The sequence below is a fragment of the Plodia interpunctella genome, chromosome 26 (genome assembly GCF_027563975.2).
Source record: "Plodia interpunctella isolate USDA-ARS_2022_Savannah chromosome 26, ilPloInte3.2, whole genome shotgun sequence".
In the NCBI taxonomy this organism is placed as follows: domain Eukaryota; kingdom Metazoa; phylum Arthropoda; class Insecta; order Lepidoptera; family Pyralidae; genus Plodia; species Plodia interpunctella.
In genome coordinates, this window is record NC_071319.1 from 4,495,520 (window position 1) to 4,516,106 (window position 20,587).

General features: G+C 34.1%; 1 protein-coding gene across 5 annotated transcripts in view; it reads left to right on the forward strand.

The window, feature by feature from the left end:
* Positions 1-20,587, forward strand: part of gek (genghis khan) — a 59,523-nt gene that overhangs the window by 11,038 nt on the left and 27,898 nt on the right. For 2 of the 5 annotated variants that reach the window (XM_053764571.2, XM_053764572.2), the window contains 14 exons: positions 647-760; positions 2,173-2,307; positions 7,733-7,846; positions 8,127-8,240; positions 8,820-8,933; positions 9,344-9,448; positions 9,794-9,896; positions 10,513-10,729; positions 11,246-11,364; positions 14,489-14,542; positions 17,066-17,172; positions 17,918-17,968; positions 18,773-18,892; positions 19,492-19,596. In XM_053764571.2, coding sequence (XP_053620546.1) covers positions 647-760; positions 2,173-2,307; positions 7,733-7,846; positions 8,127-8,240; positions 8,820-8,933; positions 9,344-9,448; positions 9,794-9,896; positions 10,513-10,729; positions 11,246-11,364; positions 14,489-14,542; positions 17,066-17,172; positions 17,918-17,968; positions 18,773-18,892; positions 19,492-19,596 — 1,572 coding nt within the window. The remainder of the gene's footprint in view (positions 1-646; positions 761-2,172; positions 2,308-7,732; positions 7,847-8,126; positions 8,241-8,819; positions 8,934-9,343; positions 9,449-9,793; positions 9,897-10,512; positions 10,730-11,245; positions 11,365-14,488; positions 14,543-17,065; positions 17,173-17,917; positions 17,969-18,772; positions 18,893-19,491; positions 19,597-20,587) is intronic. The other 3 variants (XM_064436835.1, XM_064436836.1, XM_064436837.1) reach the window with 3 other exon arrangements.

Genomic DNA, 20,587 nt, shown 5'->3' on the forward strand with positions numbered 1-20,587 from the left:
TCCTCAGGAAACGCACTATCTATTGATGAAAACCGTACAAGAATCCGTCTGGTAGTTTTTGAGTTTATAGCGTCCATACAGAGACTTTTTTTATCGACGGGCCGTTTGTTTAGTAAATTTAGACGAGAGCATTCATTTTTGTGGTCGACATAGATTGTAGAAAATTAAATTTGACTTAATTATATCATGTTGCTGGTGTACTGAGATACAGGCTCTATTTAGTTCATACACCAGTCTCTCACAATCTTGTTTTATTCAAACCTACCCATGTACAAGTAACATACCTAAATTTAAAAATATTTTAATATTAGGACAAATCACACAGATTGAGCTAGCCCCAAAGTAAGCTCGAGACTTGTGTTATGGAATACTAGTTAGTATAGATCTAGTTATAGATATAGTTCGTTGAGTTCAACGATACTGTAATTTATAACAAATAAATATATAGGTAGATAAACACCCGGGCCAATCAGAAAAAGACCATTTTCCATCATGACCCGACCGGGGATCGAACCCTGGACCTCTCGGTTCAGAGACAAGCACTTTACCACTACGTCACCGAGGTTGTCTAGATTATACTATGTTAATTAAGATTGTATAGAAAATAAATATTTTTTATTTGATTTGATTTATTTAATGTTTGCAGGATAAAGAACTGAAAGATGCTCTATCGCAACGCAAGCTAGCCATGACAGAATATAATGAAGTGACCGACAAGTTATCAGAGTTGAGACAACAGAAACAGAAGCTCTCGCGACAGGCAAGAATTATTTATTTCTGTAAAATTTAATGTTGATGTCATCCATACTTATATTACATATAAATGCGAAAGTCTGTCTGTTCTGCTTTCACGTCTAAACCGCTGAACCAATTTTAATGTAATTTGGTATGCATGTAGTTAAAGAACTCCATTCAAACAGACTTTTTTTTTTCTAAAAATCAACCCCCAATTGACTATAATAGGGGTGACTGTAATACAAGTTTGTATGAAAATTGTCTGTTCCGCTACGGACGAAGCCGCGCGCAAGAGCTAGTAATATATAAATAAATTTGATGATGTCCTCAATATAAAATAATGTCTACCAGCTTACAATTGGGACACTAAACTTGTGATAGATGGGATGAAAAAGTGATGATATACGACAAAATCGATACCTACATAAATATTTCTTTCATTCAGAGTGTGTTCATTGCTAACTGAGCTATCGAGACCATGCCAGTGCTAAATAAAAGACGTGTGTGGTATCACAGGGCATTTATTGGACTGACGAACGTACAAGAAAGTTATATCTACCTACAATACTTTAATATTACTTATGTGTTGGTACATAACTTAACAGCCAGTTCGGCCAAACTTTAATTCCTGCTCGATGCCAGATTTTTTTTATCTTATTATTATTTTCAAAATTAAGTTAAAAAGCATTTGTGACATGTATAACAAATTCATTTAAATATAAAGGCATATAACCTGTTAATTTTTATATATAAATATAAAAAAATAAATAAATATATTGCGACAAATCACCCAGATTGAGCTAGTCCCAAAGTTCGAGACTTGTGTTTTGGGATATTAACTCAACTATACTATATTTTATAACAAATACATAAATAGATAAACATCCAAGACCCGGGTCAATCAGAAAAAGATCATTTTCCATCATGACCCGACCGGGGTTCGAACCCGGGACCACTCGGTTCAGTGGCAAGAACTTTACCACTGCGCCACCGAGGTCGTCAAATGTTAGAGCTAAACTCCGAAGTGCAGTTACATTTATGTTTAGCCTGCTTATGTTCAGCTAGACCTAACTTTAGCGTTTATCGTTCCGACTAGATGTAGGTGCAGCCGGTCTTCGATGGTTAAGCCTGGGTGTAGCGTGCTTATCTTCGGCTAGACCTTTTTTTTTTTTCTTTTTGTGTGGAAAGACGCTCGTCCCGTCCATCCGGCCACGGGAAGCCGGACAGGTGTGTTTTGACACGGACTTTAACCCACTAAAACAACACGGTGTCAACGCCTACCGCATTTGTGCCGGGACCATGTGCTAATCTCGCTCCACAGGACATCTTCGGCTAGACCTAGGTTAAGTTAGTCGCAGTTGATTAAAGGTAGATTTAAGATTATGTTAGAAAACATACAAAGTATATATTATGTATTTTTTAAACTCTATTTGTCAGGTGCGTGACAAAGAGGAAGAGTTAGAAGTAGCCATGCAGAAGATAGACGCACTAAGACAAGACATCAGAAGAGCAGATAAAGGGAGAAGGGAGTTAGAAGCGAGGTTGGACACCGCTATAGCTGAAGCTACTAAGGTGTTATGTTAATAAGGGTCATAATTGATTGCATTTACTTTTTCATTCAAATCATGTAAGTCAATGAGACTTTATTGTTATGTGAATAAGGATCATATTTGGAGTAAATTATGTTTTGAGACAAGACATCAAAAGTCAGTCGGTGAGTAATAAAGTCGGTGGACGCTGCCACTTGCGTGTAAACAAAGAGCTCCGTGTGTTTTAAATCCTTAAAAATAGTTAAAGTGCTGTTAGAGACTTTTTTATGTAATAAAAGTAAGCTTTAAGAACTAATCTGTGACTGTGAGTGTTGGCTCCGATGCCCGTATTGTTAAAACAATCATAAACTAAAGTGTTCTACGTATGCATCTGTGTTGTGCATAAAAATAAACAAAAACAATATAATACATTAAACTTTCCTTTGTGATAAATTGGGATTATTATAAAGTCAACAGAGTGTAAAAAAAACTTCAATTGGTGAACTACAAGTGACTATTATTACGATTTCTCTACTCACTACAAACTGCCAAATCATTTAAATCATAACTTGGACTTTGGACCCGGTTTGAAAAATGGCAAATTTAAACTTTATTGAAACTACTAATGCCATCTAGTTTTTTTTCTCCTGATAATTTTTATCATGAATCGATATAACTTATAGATCTCACATAAAAAGTTACTAAAGCTCACAATAGATGGTGCTAGTGCACGTTATAGCAAATAACGTTTTAATTACCATATCAGTCGCTAGAGGGAGCGACGTGTAATTCGTTGCTATTTTTATGAACTGACGCTAGAGGGCAAACACGCAGTATGGAGAAAAGTTGTGTTAAATGTAAACACGTAATTAAAGGAAGGCAATTTTTAGTATGCCACTGTTGTAAAAAAACGTACGATTTAAGTTGCTCAAACACAGATAAGAGATATTTAATTATGTCACCTGCCCAAAAAAAGACCTGGAAATGCAGTGACTGTTATAGTAACAAAAAAGGCCTACCATCGCGGAAAAATATTACTATACCACTTGAGTCAGAAAACAATGACAGAAAAACTGTTTCAGGCGCTTCTTTGGAGGAACTAAAATCACCGATAAGTCCTAAGACCAAGGACGAACTGTTGTATAGCTCCTTAACAACTCATACACACAGTCAGGAGGATACTGGTAGCACAACTTCCACTGAATTTCAGCATGCAGTCGGGGAAATCTTAAATAATTCGGAGACCAGGAACATCACAACTCGGGCTAAATATGTAGTTAATGTGTCAACCGAAAATTCTTTTGAGTCGTTGGAAGATGAAACAGGGGATATCGAGTTTTCCTCACCAGATAAATCTAAACAAAAAAACAAATCCGGGAGCTTGCCAGATCTAAGGGCTTTTGACACACAAAAGTTACAAGAAATGGAATCAAGGATTGAGGAACTAGAAAATAAGTTGGCATCAGCGACTCTTGAAATTGATAATATAAATTTGGAAAATTCTAAGTTAAAGAAAATAATATTGAATAAAGATCAGAAAATTTCCCAACTCCTAGATATCTGTGGATCAACTAAGAAGGCACCAAGACAAAAACCACGAAAAAGTATCAACATTGGTTTGTTAGATGATTCCAATCTCAACGTGTCGGCCATAGATGGCGCTAGCAGTATCATTATGGAGAATAAGATTGTTCCGGTGGTCCAGGCTGAGCAACCGCCTGAGGTCGACGGTTACAAAGATAAGCAAAAAGTGAGTATTTGTCAACGAGAAGAAACCAAAAGTAGAGTTTTGTTATTAACGGATCAATCGGGAAAGGGCGTAAGATTGATTTTGCAGGGACTTCTTGGGTCAAACTTTACGGTAACTTCAATAATAAAGCCCTATGCTACAGTTGATCAGATTTTGTGCTCTTGTAAGCGTCTTTGTAGAGACTTCACCAAAAATGACTATATCGTTTTGTTGATTGGTTCAAACGATAAGAATCCATTGAGGTTTCAATCGCTCTTGTACTACCATCTAAGTAATATGATGTTCACTAATGTATTGATGGGTGAAGTGGTATCGAATAAATTCTTAAACATAGATGAACTAAATGACATGATAAGGTATATATGTTTTAATTTAAATATCTCTACTCCGTTAAATATTTTTAATCCTTCAGAGAATAATTATTATTACAAATTTGATAAATCGTATGCTTGTAGAACTATATTAAGAGAAATTTTACGTTTACAATACAAACACAATTATCTCAGATATTCAAATGCCAAAAAAAATGATGTAATAAAGACTGTTTTTGCTAGCGTTGGTACACAGACAGATGAATTATTAACGAGTGAACAGAACAAACAGAGTGATGAAGAAAGTTTTTTTCGTTAATAAGAACTTTACTTGTTTATATTTATTTCACCAAAATGTTTGTGGTCTTAACAGTAAAAAATCTGAACTTGAAATGTATTTGTCATCTCAGGAAAATAGAATAAATTATATTTGTGTTACAGAACATTTTTTGAACGCCACATCCGCTCCATTAATTAATTTAGACACATATACATTAGAATCTTACAATTGTAGAAAACCCAAAAAACGTGGAGGGAGTTTAATTTTTGCTGATTCAAATAGAGAAACCGAAAATTTAGAAATATGTAAAAAATTTTATAAATGTCAGAGTTTTGAAATATGTGGAGTACGAGATGTAAAGCTGAATTTGTTAATTTTTTGTATATATAGAAATCCTGTAGAGAAAAACCTAGACGAATTCTTTTTTGGACTTGAGAAATTGATGAATTTTTGTTTCGACAAAACATGCATAATCTGTGGCGATTTTAATATTGATTTATTGGCTGACGACGATAAATGCAATAACTTTTTATCTCTATTAAAAGGCTACAACTATAGGCCAATTATAAACACCACGACCTTCCGAAGAAATTCTGCTGAGTCATGCATTGACAACTTTTTGACAAATGTGCCCGAGGAATATATCTCTGACATCATGGTAGATCACAACGGACTGGCAGATGGACATGCGGCAACTTTTTGTACTATTAAATTAGAAGAAATAAAAAATAGCTCTTATTCTCATTACATAACCGAACGACGCTCTTTTAACGCAAATAACAAAAATAAGTTTAAAAGTAGACTTGAAGAACAAGATTGGACTATTTTAGGGATAAATACTTTTCTTAAAACTTTACAAAAAATATTTAATGATTCGTTCAGGAAAGGGAAGCAGCGAATAAAATTTGGTAGTACTTCTAGATTAAACTGGGTGACACGTGGTCTAAAGGTATCGAGTAAAATGAAGCGTTTTCTGACTTCCATAAATGAAGATACAGATGAATCTATAAAAAAATATAAATGTTCGTACATAAAATTATATAGACGAGTCATTAATAAGGCGCGTAAATTGGCTATTACTCAAGAAATTAATAAGGCAGAAGACTCCACCAGAGCCATTTGGAAAGCTGTAAATAAAAGCAGAAACAAACAGTCTAAATTAACAAATAATAAGATTTATCTAAAAATAAATAATGACTTAATTAATAATATGCAAGATATTGTTGACATCTTTTCTGATAATTTTAAAACTGACAGTAAGTTACCTTCTAATAATAATAATGATAAAGCGTTACAAATAATGACTGTAGACAGAGTGGCCGGAGCTGCGTCTTGGGAGCCCGTAACTCCTTACGAAATCAAAAAAATTGTTGATAAAATGAAATTAAAGAGATCTTCTGGTTATGACGAGATACCCATCGCAGTTATCAAGGATAATATAAATATTTTAGCAGGGCCTTTGAGCCGTTTCATAAACAAATGCTTCGTAGAAGGTATTTTCCCTGATCAGCTGAAGATTGCCAAGGTAATACCCATTCACAAGAAAGGATCTAAAACGGACCCAAAAAATTTCAGGCCTATATCTCTACTATCCATAATTTCGAAAATTGTTGAAACAGTAATGAAAAAGCGATTGCTATCACATTTAAATCGACATAACATTCTTAGTAGCAAACAATTTGGATATCAACAGGGTAAAGGTACTAAGGATGCAATTGATAACCTGATTGGAGAGGTTACAAAAAGGCTCAATGATAAAAATAAAGTGGCTGGTTTATTCCTTGATCTTAGTTCCGCGTTCGATGCAGTTGATCATGGGATATTGATAAATAAACTCGAGCATCTAGGAATAAGAGGAAAGAGACTAGATCTATTTCGTTCTTATCTAACAAATAGGAAACAGTTTGTTGAAATGAAGGACATAGAAGATGGACGTGAAAGAACAGTCAAATCAAAAACTGAAGTAATTAAAAGGGGTGTCCCACAAGGATCTATTCTAGGACCAATATTATTTATTATTTTTACTAATGATTTAATCTACTATATAAATAAATGTATACCTGACATAGAAATAATTAATTTTGCCGATGACACAAATGCTATAATACACGATAATGACATTAATATTTTAAACATTAAGATAAACAAGGCTTTAAAAGCTTTTCATGTATGGTTTGACAACAACAATTTAATGATAAATGACAGTAAAACCAAAGTGATATTATTTAAATCTACAAGTAGAAATAATTCCAATTTAGACATAAAATTTAATGATAGGCAAATTGACTTAGTGGACAATGTGAAATTTTTGGGCACGTATATTGATGAATTCTTAAATTGGAAGAAAGAGTTGTCGTCAGTTGAAAGTGCTCTTTCATCAGCCTCTTTTGCTTTACGTAGCCTTCGTGAAGAAATTAGTATGGAGAAGCTCAAAATGGTATATTTTGCGTTAGTTGAGTCCAGGCTTCGCTATAGCATAAAATACTGGGGACAAAGCTATGACTATAATATAAATAGAGCTTTTGTATCTCAAAAGCGGGCTATACGCGCTATGGTACGAATATCACCACAAGATTCTTGTAAACCACATTTTAAAAAGTTGGGAATACTAACGGTACCTGGTCTGTATTTGCTTGTGGTCTTAACTGATTTTAAAAAACAGCTACCTCAACTAGAAACGGAACAAGAAAAAATCGTACGTGAAGGAACCAGACGAAAACACTTCATTTCTAATATAATACCCAGTCTAAATGTTGTCAGGCATAGTCCGTACTATCAAGGGGTTAAATTATTTAATAGACTGCCAGTTGAATTTAGAGGAAATATCAGTTTTAATTTATTTAAAATCAAACTGAAAAATATGTTACTTGCCAAAAACATTTACGACATAGAGGATTTCTTCAACAAATAAAAAAAAAATTATTGCATATATCGAAGTTTTTGTTAGATATTTTAAGTTTAATTGTATATTTTTTTGTAATTTTTATTTTGTATTCAAACACAATTGTTAAATTGTTATATGAATAAATGATTTGATTGATTGATTGATTGCAGACTGACTGACATCAAAAGAGTTAGATTAGAAGTGAAATTGGTTAAGGTAAACTTTATTGTTTTTTTTTTATAGGAACGTAAACTCCGCGAGGAAACTTTACGAGCGCAAAGGGTGGAAGGGGGTGTGGTGGGGACCGGTGGTACAGCAGACGTGGCCAGGCTGCAGCATGAAGTCGATACTTTGGAGGTAAACGGCTCTCTCTCTCTCTCTCTCATCGGTAAACTTGACTCCCTCGCTCATCTGACCGACTAAAAACTAACGTATACTAACTTTTGCCCACGGCTGAGTCCGCGTGATTTTCCACGGGAGCAGTTATTTTTCCTGGATGAAAGGTACCCTATGCCCTCCGTACATCAAACTATATATGCAAAATTTCAAGAAGATTGATTGAGTAGATAGAGCGTGAAGAGGTAACAATCAAACTTACTTTCGCATTTATGATATTAGATAGGGTTGTATATTTCAGGCGCAGTACAAAGAGTCGTTAGCACAACAACAGGCGAGGTACAACTGTGAGTTGGCAGCCCTGCGGGACCAGCTGCAAGAGAACGATGCGATGAGGACTGTGCTCAATCGGGAGGTAATTGTACATTATATAACATTATATGACGACCTCGGTGGCGCAGTGGTAAGATTCTTGCCACTGAACCGAGAGGTCCCGGGTTCGATCCCCCGGTCGGGCCATGATGGAAAATGATCTTTTTCTGATTGGCCCGGGTCTTGGATGTTCATCTATATATGTATTTATTATAAAATATAGTATCGTTGAGTTAGTATCCCATAACACAAGTCTCGAACTTACTTTGGGGCTAGCTCAATTTGTGTAATTTGTCCTAGTATATTTATTATATTTATTTATTATTTATTTATATAAATAATTATATTATTGACTACTGTGAGCGTTAAGTACCTGCTGCTGCGTAGAGATTATTGTATTGTATGTGTTATTGTATCCTGTATAAATATGTGCATTAAACATGTGACGCTGAGATGGGCCGCTAGTATCGTATAAAATGAGTGCAAGCGATCAACTTTTATAAGAATTTTTTCTACAAGTTGTTATCGTTCATGCAGATCGCATGCAAATTGGTACGGAACGGTTATGCGTGAGTCTGACTCGTATTTGACCGGTTTTTTTGAATCATTGCTTTGTTACCAGCTACTATCGTCCAAAGAGAAGCTGGAGAGTCACAGGATGGAACAGCTGACCGACAGCGAGGACAAACAGATGCTCATCAACGAGAATAGGAAGCTTGCTAAAGACCTCGACGCTGTGAGTATGAAAAAAAGTGTGAAATAGGGGCATATTTTCCCTATTTCATATATTTTATTATTATTATCTGGATCGCTAAATGGCAAACATATATTTTATTAATATTACTTTTATTTGTATCGCTAAATGGCTGTGCAACGTTCAAAATTTTACAAAACACATCTATGCACATATGAAATGCTCTCAAAATTATTTAAAAGAAACTATACAATAGTAAGGAATTAATTCACAAAAAAGGAAGTCCTATATCCAGCAGTGGACTGATGTGAATGTGCTGAGAATGATGATGAATGTAATGGAAAAATATAATTCATTTGCTATTAGAAAAGGTTTAAAAGCATTCGTAATTTTTAATATCTGTAAGAGGTATTTTATTATTATTGAAACTTAAAACTTGTTAATTGTAACAGATGGCTGAGAATGGAAGGAGATGGCAGTCGGAGCGGAGGCAGTTGGAGATGGAGTTAGAGGAGTTGCGAGTTAAGAGAGACACCATGCAGCATTGGGAGACTCAGGTATGATTTATGCGAGCCACGTTTTGTGTTTAATCCCCGACGATAGGAGTTATAAAGTTAACGCGTCTGTGTATCTGTATGTATGTACGTGGCATCGTAGCAGGCACACGGCTGAATTTGATCTAGTTTTTTTTAAATTTTATTTGAAAGATAATTTAATCGAGAATGTCGTTGAGAATCTTAGCTATGTTTGAATATAATAATGTATGTTCATCCGTTTGGAAACCGTCAGTTCTTTTCTAACGGATGATGATGATAGTGCCAGCAAATTCGGAGACGGGGAGTGTTTTAAATTATTTTTTTATTCAATGTAACTTTGGATAAGTGTTGCGATTGTGTGTACAGATAGCAGAAATAATTCGATGGGTGGCGGACGAGAAAGACGCACGCGGTTATCTCCAAGCGCTCGCCACGAAAATGACGGAAGAACTGGAGTATTTGAAACTTGGTAAGGAAGCTAGCTGTTATCTGTATTATTTAGATATTAAATGTTTAATAATGTAAATTTATACGACACCTACTCACAAAGAATGATATTCAATGTTTAAACTTAGATATGAAAGTGATTGAATTCGAACCAAAAATGAGGGCGGAAATATTATATGAAAATCTATTGTGCCCTTGAGAAGAAAAGTAATCCGGCTGAAGTAAATACGAATCTCGCTAGATACAAACGTCATTCAGCGAATCCATAAACAATTTTGTCGTATTATATCAGTATACAATGACAGCGATGACAATACTTAAACAAAAGAAAACTTAATATTTGTTGCTATGTTAAATGTTAATGATGTATGTTGACGACCTCAGTGGCGCCGTGATAAAGTTCTTGCCACTGAACCGAGAGGTCCCGCGTTCGATTCTCGGTCGGGTCATGATGGAAATGATCTTTTTCTGAGATTGGCCCGGGTCTTGGATGTTTATCTATATATATATTTGTTATAAAATATAGTATCGTTGAGTTAGTACCCCATAACACAAGTCTCGAACTTACTTTGGGGCTAGCTCAATCTGTGTGATTTGTCCAAATATATTTATATTTAATTATTTATTTATGTTCTCAGCGAGTACTCCTCGAGGTGCTACAGCCGTATCTCCCGTGTCCGGCCCCAACGCGGCGTCCAACTCGGGCACGGGCGGCTGGCGTAACAGGCGATCACAGAAACTGGACAAAATGGAGATATTAACGTTACAATCGTCGCTACACTCGGAGATACAAGCGAAGCAGCAAGTCGGCGAGGAGTTGACTAGGACTAGAGCGGAGTTGTTGCACAGTCAGAGGTATGTTTCATTCCACTCAACACTCCAAAAGCCATCGACTAAAGGTAATATTTAATTTTTCAGGCTGTGTCCGCCATGATCTTTTCTGTCATGAGATTACTGATTTTCACCTCTCTTTCTTATCCCAATGCGACGCGTATTTCCAGTGTAAACTTTTTATCCATCATCAAACGTTTGCGAGAAGTGGTTTTGGATTTCTCAATAAGACTTATGGAAAAACACTATTTTATCGACTTCGTGTTACGTCTTTGTCCCTTACCGGGTAGATAGCGATTGGTCGCGAAACTCAAATTACCTAGTATGGTGAGCTTATTAGTGGAATTGAGATTAAATAGCGACAAGTGGCTAGCCCATCGCCTATAGAAAAAAATCCTAAGTTTATACCCCTTTCCCTTGATTAATTTTTACAATATACCCGGGCATAGCTGCTGGCATAAATTATGCTTTTATCTCGCTCTCAGCCCAATACTGAAGACCAGTTTTTAACTAACAAATTGTAACTAAATGATTTTCCAGGGAGTTGTTGGATACTCGCCAGCGCCTAGACACACTCGCGCACGACATGAAGCGCAAAGAGCAGCACATCAGAGAGATGCAGGCGCGGCTGGACGCGCCGCATCAGCCGTCCAACTCGTGTGAGTATTCTGTCATACTACGTCGTACATTACATACATACATATGTTTCTCGCGTTGTTGATAAGATGTTAACATTTGCTCAGGTATTCACTCCACACATTTTCAAGATGGTATTAATTTTTATAAAGATTACAATATAAAACATCGTATATTAACTTTTTATGTGGTTTCTCGCTTTTTGGGAAGAGTCCCTACTTCGTTGTCATAAACATATTGAACCTGAAATGTTTATTCATAAAGTAGATAAAATTATTTCATCGGTTACGAACTACAAGACGTTTCCAAATTTTACCGAGAAATTATACGACACATTATAATAATTTCACGCATTAGTTACTTATGAAGCAGTATTTATTTGCACTTGTGTTTCTCAAGTGTAATAACTCGTGATTTTTGAACAAGTTTTGGTTTTATTTGTTTTATCTATTCTTGTCACTATTATTCACACGTGATTTTCTCAGACTTTGTTGATTTAAATTTCTTCTGTTTTATCGTGTATTCATTGTTTAAAAATCATATAATTTACAACATTGGGATGGTAATTTCAGTTTGTATTGAGAAGCACACACAAATATTTATTTATGTGTATTTAATATTATTTATTACAGCACGTGCCGTATTCTATATTATAATATGTTTATTTAGTGCACCTTTTCTTTTTGTTTTCGTTACATGTGCACAATCCCATCCAATACAATACCGAAACTTCGATTCCGTTTTTGTGACGTCACAACCACAACGCCTTTATCTCGATCGGAATCTTGGCTCCCACCACAAAGTCCAACGTCGTCCGCGACGAAAAAAACGGAAATAACCAATCAAATATACGGACTCTACTTACCAACCAATCATGGCTTTCCATTGGGACTATACTGTGTTAAAACTGTGAAAATTTAAAATTGGACTGTGATTCGAAATTCCAAAATTTGTTGATTGAATTGTTATTGGTCACGTTACTTGATTTGTATTTTATCTGTGGCGCAACGATCATGTATTATTTGTGGCATTTATATCGTCGTGTAAAACGCGACTGTTTTTTTTTTCTTATTATTCTTTTTTGTACGTTTTCCTCACATTGTGCTTTGTATATTTTGTGATGACAGTTCGCGCTTGGTTGAGACTCTATACACCGCTGTTCATAGGCGTAACTTCGTGTATATGGGGCGTTGCAATTCTTGTGTATCATCAGATATACGACTGATTACTAATTTTTAACCATGGTCATTATATTTTACGTATTTTTTTAACTAGCCATAATGGACGAGATCTTGTCAATGTCAGTACTCATACGGAATTACAGTTTAAGAAAATATTTTATAGTTGAAGTAAAGCACTATTCAATATTCATACAATATTCATAGTTGAAGTAAAGCACGTAAATATCCTTAACTGTGTAAATTAAGTACTTTTCCTTATGTTATTTTTTTTAATTTTATTTCAATTTATATTTAAAACGTTTTTAAGACATTATATTACTTTATTGGCAAGGACTCCAAGAAATACTAATTTATAAAATTATACCTATACCAAATTTTTTTCCGACTTTTGAAATAATATTATTTATAAAAATACATATTTTTTATTTTTTTTTCTATATGTTACATTGAATGAAAATTGATAGGAAATGAGTTATAAATCTTATGAAATATGTGACCACAAAATATTTAATTACCCCGCTATTATTTTGAACATATGTACATCGATATATGATAAAAAGTATTATTTATAATGCTCAAAATTTTATGAGTTATCCACCAAAGGTGTATCAATCTATTCTAGTCCAGATTTAATTAGTCTAGTCTCAAAATGTCTACCAAAGATCTAATTAGAAAAAAATAAGTCTCGACAAGTCGTACTAGTCATTTTTAAAATAATTGCTTATTGTAAATGTTTTCATGATTTTTGTGTTATTTGGAATATTGCAATACCGTTACTGCTTTTTATTTTTTATATATAAAAAAATAATAATAACTGGTTTTATGCACCAATTGATTGACAAGATAATTTATAATTCTCAATTAAACATAAAAAGTGAAATATCCCTACCTATGCGAATATATACTATGGGAAACAACCGCCATAAAACCTTTTCTCACCAGGTTTCTCAATAAACTTTTGTCAAGAGTTTCTCACTCATATCTTTCTTAGAACGGTGATCAAACTATTTTTGCGCAATATTTAGCATCATTTTACGTTTTGTAACTACTGGTGGTTTAATTTCAATAATTTTTCGATAAAATTAAATCTGTAAAATAGAAATAATTGTTTATTAATCGTGAGTCAATTTTGCGATAGTTTTAAAGTTATAAAATGCACAAAAAATTATGAAATATAACAAATTGCTAAAATATATGGAGCACAATGCAGGATGTTTTTATTTATAATTAAGTTTTTCTTTAGATCAGATTTAGAATCTCAGTTTTTCTCGTATGTTTTTAAAGCTACAGTTGATCAAAATATTATTTTAATGGTTGTTTTTTTTCCAAATCAATAATTATGAACAAAACATGTTACTATTTGAAAAAAATGTACTTCACGTATTTATACGTATCTAATCTCCTATTTGACAGCTGTAGTTTTAATATCTTTTATTTGATTTTTTCCTCGTATTATTTTGTAAGTCTGCCGGTACATTTAACATTGCATTTACGTTTTCTGTGTAAGTTACATGTAATTCTAATGTAACTGTGCAAAATGCAACCTTACTTTTACAGCGTTTATGTACATAAGTTATTAAAGTTTTGTTTTACTATGTTATTGTTATTTAATTTTCATTTCATTGAGAAAAATGGTGTCTAATATCAGCATATTCTACACCACAGAAATCTGAATATACTCAGATTTTTAACTAATCGTCATATGTAATTTAACTATATCTTTTAATATACTGCTTATATCTGCAGTATTTCGTGACAATGGACGTTTGAAAATGTTTTCGATTGAGTGTCTGTAACGAGTTATAGACGATAGATTATATTTACTTATAAATTTTGTCATGCTGAGTAAATAACAGTATCTTTCATGTCATTAAATATTTCTGTGGTGTTTTAATCGAATTAAAATCTGAAAGGGGATTCAAAACCTTACTTGGAAGTATTAAAGTCGTAAGTTATGCGCAAGCAGCCAGGCAAGGATCAGTCAAATCGTCTACCTACTGGAGCGGCAAAGAAGAGAATGGTTCGTTTTTGAAAATATAAGACAGTAGTTTGTATGTGATTGTGCATTTTGTTTGTCCGTGTGATATTGTCTTTTGTTGATCCACATTTAGACTCATCAGGATGGTCTTATTTTTTGGTCTGTGGTTGTGGTTACTCTGAAAAAAAAAGTAGATGGCACTGTCAAAAGATTTAGCTGTGGTTTGAATGTGTTTCTCAGTGTTTAAAAGTATGAATTATGACCGAGAAACACTATTCAATGGTAATTCCTAAATTGTACATCCATTACCATATTTATACGTATTGATTCCGATTTTTCGAGTTGCAACTACAGTTGTCGAAATATACCCATTTTTTTCTGCGTTTCATTCATTGAAAAATGGACATTATTGGGCATGCGACAAAAAAGCAAAAGACAATATTGCATTATTTGAAGGTGTTAGTCTTTCAATTCATTTTCCTGTTCTTGTGCTGCGTTCTTAGTTAACTAGAGTTTTGTTTATATTTTACGTTTTCATTGTAAATACGAGCAAGTGTGAAGGAAAATTTGGTTTTTATTCTACTGCGATATCACTGTTTTGTGCGTCTTCGATATCATTTTGTTTTTAAGTTGCCCTGTTATTTTATAATAATACAATTTCTATAATTGGGTAAGCTACATTTGTTTCCGATATTAAACCTTGTGCCCCAGTGATATGATTCATCTAGTTACGGTAGTTTTAGTTTTATTGTAAGAAATAATTAAGAAATAAATATAATTGTTATTATTGAATGTAAAAGTAGATTGTAATATATTAGATATACGCATGAGTTTAAGTTATTATGATTTTTTTAAATCATTGTCATCCTTTTATTTTAATTTAATATGAAAACGCCAGAACAGTGATGGTCGCTTCACATTCGGACATAAAAAAACTTGTAAATCGCTTCGCTTTTGCTTGAGCTTTTTGAGGTGGCATGAATGTGACAAAAAAAAAACAATAATATTGTGAACATCCTAATACTAACGGAATATTTGGTTGTATTATAAAAACACATACAGGCAGAAAAATTGTAATTTTTCCGCTTGCCAGTTTTACCATTACTTTTATTGAGATTTAGAAGCTAATTTTTTTTTACTTACTATATTTTTTTAATATGCATATGTAGACATTATGACCCTAAACCTAATTTTCTTTCTTGTTTTTGTTCACGTAAAAATATTGACGGTATAAGGCTGTTTGTATGGAGCCCCATATTCCCCATTTCCGGTTCATCGTCCATTGTTATATAGTCCATTCACATCACCACGTAACGCTGAGCGATATGGTTTTCTTTAACACTTGTTTGTATATTCACATAGGTTTATGACTAATATTTTTCATTGTATAATTTAGTACCTATGTTTGCGAGAGTACGGACACGATGCAACATACTTTTGGTATTTAAATTGTATATCAGAACATTTTTTGTGACCTAGGCTGAATGAAGCCATTATGGTTAATTTATCAAAATATTATTATTGCAATCAGTGACTTAGCATGTATTTGTGTATTATGAGTATGTTGTCTTGTGTACTGATATATAATTTTTTACATCGTCTTTTGTACACGTCCAATATGCATGTAGATTCCCGGTTTTTATGACTAAATGCCTCTTGTATGGTCAGGTGCAAAAGTTATGCAAATGTATCAGAATATCGGATCGCATTTTTATGATGCAAACACTGCAAAAAGCCAAATCATCTTTTTAGTAAAAATAAATAAATATCTGACTTTGGTGCTGACCATACTTAATTGTATTTTTACAGTACAGTGTATTTGTACAGTTTTGTGATGTTGGTTGCGGTTGGGTTGGTTTATGTGATTCCCACCCTTGTGTATTTACGTATACGTCATACAATACTGTGTTCTGTGTTTGGAATACTAAATGAATTAGCTAATGTGGAATAATGGAGTTCATGTGTTAGAATACTTTTGTAGTCCCTAATTGTTTATATGTGATTATAAAATAGAGACATGTGTGGCGAACGAAGAAAATAATCCGTCATTCATTTTTCAATTTAGAAGAAATCTAATAATTTTTCCTCGATTTAGCATGCGTGAAATAGTAGTAAAGCCGATTTCCCAAAAAATATATAAACACTTATAGAAACTGCACTTCTTAGGCTTCTTACTGCACTTCTTATCTTTATAGAAATTGCACTACTTAGCCGTATAGATATGTATGTATTTCTCACTATATTCGCGTCCACTGCTCAATTTGTTAAACATATCATATCCGATGAAAATACATACAAAACATACGCCTCAAATATTATCTCATCATAGTTCAAATTTATTATTTTAGTCATTTATTTAATTTCAATCGCATAATCATGCTTTTTTTTCGTTTACATCCTCTCATCTGAGTTTTCCAGGTTCCTTCCTTAGCCATTGGTCGTTGATTGGTCCAGAGTCCCCAGTTCTCTGTCGTTCTACATCATTCACATATTATTTAACTCGCTCGCCGCACATGTTTCTCGCCGTTTCTCACCATCAATATTTGAACAATCGTACGTTTTCAGTCCTGGACGGGCCTCCATCGCAGATGAGCTATCTCGACGAGTTTCTAAAGGAAGCGCCATCAGAACGCCATTACGACAATGTGCCATCAGTCAACAACGAACAGACGGTATTTACTATTGATAATATAAGTAGTACATTGAGGAAAATCAATTAGATGTGTAGCTTATAGTCTCTTTATAAAGAGTAGAAGATAAATAATGGCACTGTGTCCTCGTGTGTTTATTAACTAATCTTGTCCATGCAATTTGTTTACAAGTTATGCCATTTCTATCAGGAAAAAAGCCGTTGATAGCTTTTATCAAAGAGTTACATATACTCTGCCTTAACCGTACGTACGTTTGATCATAGATCCTAATAGTACTGAAAATTCAACATATTTAAAAACGAGCTTTGCCATTTTAACAATCATTGATCATTATATTAATGTTGTAACTAATAAAGGTGATAGAATTCAATTAGTTAACTAATAAGTGTGCTTTTTGTGTAGCTTGTTGAAGAAATATACCAAAAATTTCACAATTTTATGGAATTGATTACATGGTATAGCGGTGTCTACTGTTATAGTATTTTTTAGTCAATCACTAGGCGACAGTAAAACACAAAAATGTTTCAATTAATTTTGTGGCAAAATATCTGTATATAAATAAATAAATAAATAAATAAATAAATAAAGTGCGCCAAGCTACATTAGGAATAAAAAATTAGGGGAACCAATATTGAGTCCCTGGTACCACTTGTCTAAGATTTTCTCAGTCTACAGTATTGAATATAAATGGTATATTTTCTCAATGAACGCTTTTGTTTTAACTTTTTTGTTGTATGTTGCTATGGTTGCCGTTTTTCTCGCACAGATGTCGCCGCCGTACCGTTACAGAAACGCGCAGTTTTGTTGCAATACAAAGGTTCGATTTTTATTTTTTATTTTTTTTGCTTTTTGCTTTAAGTGTTTTTTTCAATGAGTATTCAAACTGTGTTACCAAAACATACAGGCTATATTATAAAAAGAAATTTGAAAACAAAGTCGGTGTGTGTATGACACCCCTGGTGATGCAGGCGTTCATAGGCTGCGGTGACCACTTAACTTCGAGTGGGCCGCATGCCTGTTTGGTAGTATGAAAAAGTTATGAATATTCTTTGAATTTGTTTTTTATTATTTTTATATATTGATATACTTTGGAATCATTAACCTATTTGTGTTAGCGTTACGTATTTGTTTCATGTAACACTTCATTGTGGTTATGGTGTTAAGGGGCCGTGCATACAGAATTCCTGTGCAGTACTATTACTACACGGTTGTATGGAATTGTAATGCATGCGTGTATGTGCGTGTTAAAATGAATACGCATTCAGTGTGCGTGTGTGCACTATGAAATCTCTAATAAAGATAACTTCATAGTTCCGAATCAAGTTCGAACTGTCAAAAAATGACAGAATGTTGTTGTTTTACGCATTTTTCTTTAACTTGCACAATGTCTGTAATTATGTTTGTTTGGGTGGAATCTTGCAACCCAACCCTGAAGCTAAGGATATCTATTCTTAACCGATTGAGCTGAAATTTTATATACATGTTTAGTTTACGTTTGAATAAGGTCTCTGACGATAATAAAAGCTTGTGTCAAAAATGTCCTGAACTGATTGTACACCCAGGATCGGCTTCCAACGAGAGAACGTCTATAGAATTGTGTTTATATAAAATTCTGTAACAGTTGATGTACGGCTCTCAACAATCTGCTGCATTGAGCGGTTCTGTGGAGTCACAGGATGAGCTAGAGCCCAGGGCAGCCTCGCCGGCTTCAAGCAAAAGTTCGCCGAGCGAGATGTCCACAGTAAGTATGGTATTAAAGGCAATACATAGTGAAAAACAATGTCGCCCACTGCGTCTGTCTGTTTTTACGCTTTCTTCTTTTAAACCAACGATGGTAAATTGATGAAAATTTAAATGTTATATAGACAATGTATTTCCAACTTCGCACAGGGTAATTTATGTATGTATAAGACGCTTATGTATGAATAACACCGTTCGAAACAGGGCCTGGTCGCAACTTTTTAATATTTACGTATTCTGCACGTAATGACTTCGTAAATAAAATAATTGAGCTATTTTCTAAGTTCCTATGTGTTTATCTGTACAGAGAAACACTAGCATTCATCCCGGAACAAAGAATTGCTCTTGTGAGAAACACACGTGAACCGGTTCATTTATGTAAAATGACGCCATTACAATATTCAAATCACTTCTATAGTGGTGTAATTCAAACTTAACAAGATGAAATGAAATAAGTCAAAATGAAACTTAAAATAAAATATGAATTTTAGCCACTTTAACTTTATGTATATATCAACGGGACTTAGCACGAACCTGTTTTATTTAATGTTGACGTTTGGGCGACTTTAATTCTAAAGACGTGAATAATGAATGTTATAGGATCCATCCCTCGGTCCGGCGATACCAGGCAAGCAGAAACTCCATCAGTTTCTCGTTAGAACCTTCAGCAGCCCGACAAAATGTAATCACTGCACGTCGCTTATGGTAAGAAGTCTCAAGATCGTACGAATCTAGTTACAAATTACAACTACTACTAGTTACTAGTTACAGTAACTTTTCAGTATAAATTCATTGAACTCACATAAATATTCCATAAAGATTTACAACAATTTTACACCAGGAAGTGCTCTTGGACTAGACCTAGGCCCCCATACTCATTATATTCCTCCCTTATAATCCCCCCAAAGCATTTATCTCCCCAAAATTCCCTCCGAGGGCTAAAAATACCTCCAAAGATGGGGGAATCCCCCATCTGGCAATACTGGATCTAGTATACAATACTGAGATTGGTAGAGACATGAATTAATCGGAGGAAATTTCGTGATCTAAAGTCTGCAATACCTACATCCGGAAAGTATATAGTATGTATATATGTATATGTAAATGAAATAGTCGACCAGTTTGCAGGTTTCCTCACGATGTTTTACTTTACTGGAAGAAATACTATATTTGAGTCAGATTGGTATACAATATCATGTGGCACGAGTAGGATTTGATTCCTGGACCTTTTGATTTACACTTGACGTCTTCACAACTGGAACACCTTCGCTTCTAGGTGTTACAAATACTATATTTAAAAAAAAATGTAATAAAATATATTTATCTCATTAAAAGTAAATGTGTTTACAAACATAATTGTTAGGATCTATTAAGCAAAGAATGCTTGTGGCAGACAGCCCTGCTCTTTCATAGCTTACATTTTTACATAACACTCATAGATGGTGATGATCATTTGTCCTCGGTGGTGCAGTGGTAAAGTGCATGCCTCTGAACCGAGAGGTCTCGGGTTTGATCCCCGGTCGGGTAATGATGGAAAATGATTTTTTTCTGATTGGGCTGGGTCGTTCTATATATCTATTTGTTATAAAATATAGTATCGTTGAGTTAGTATCCCATTACACAAGTCTCGAACTTACTTTGGGGGTTAGCTCAATCTGTGTGATTTGTCCGAATATATTTATTTAGTCCAAAAATA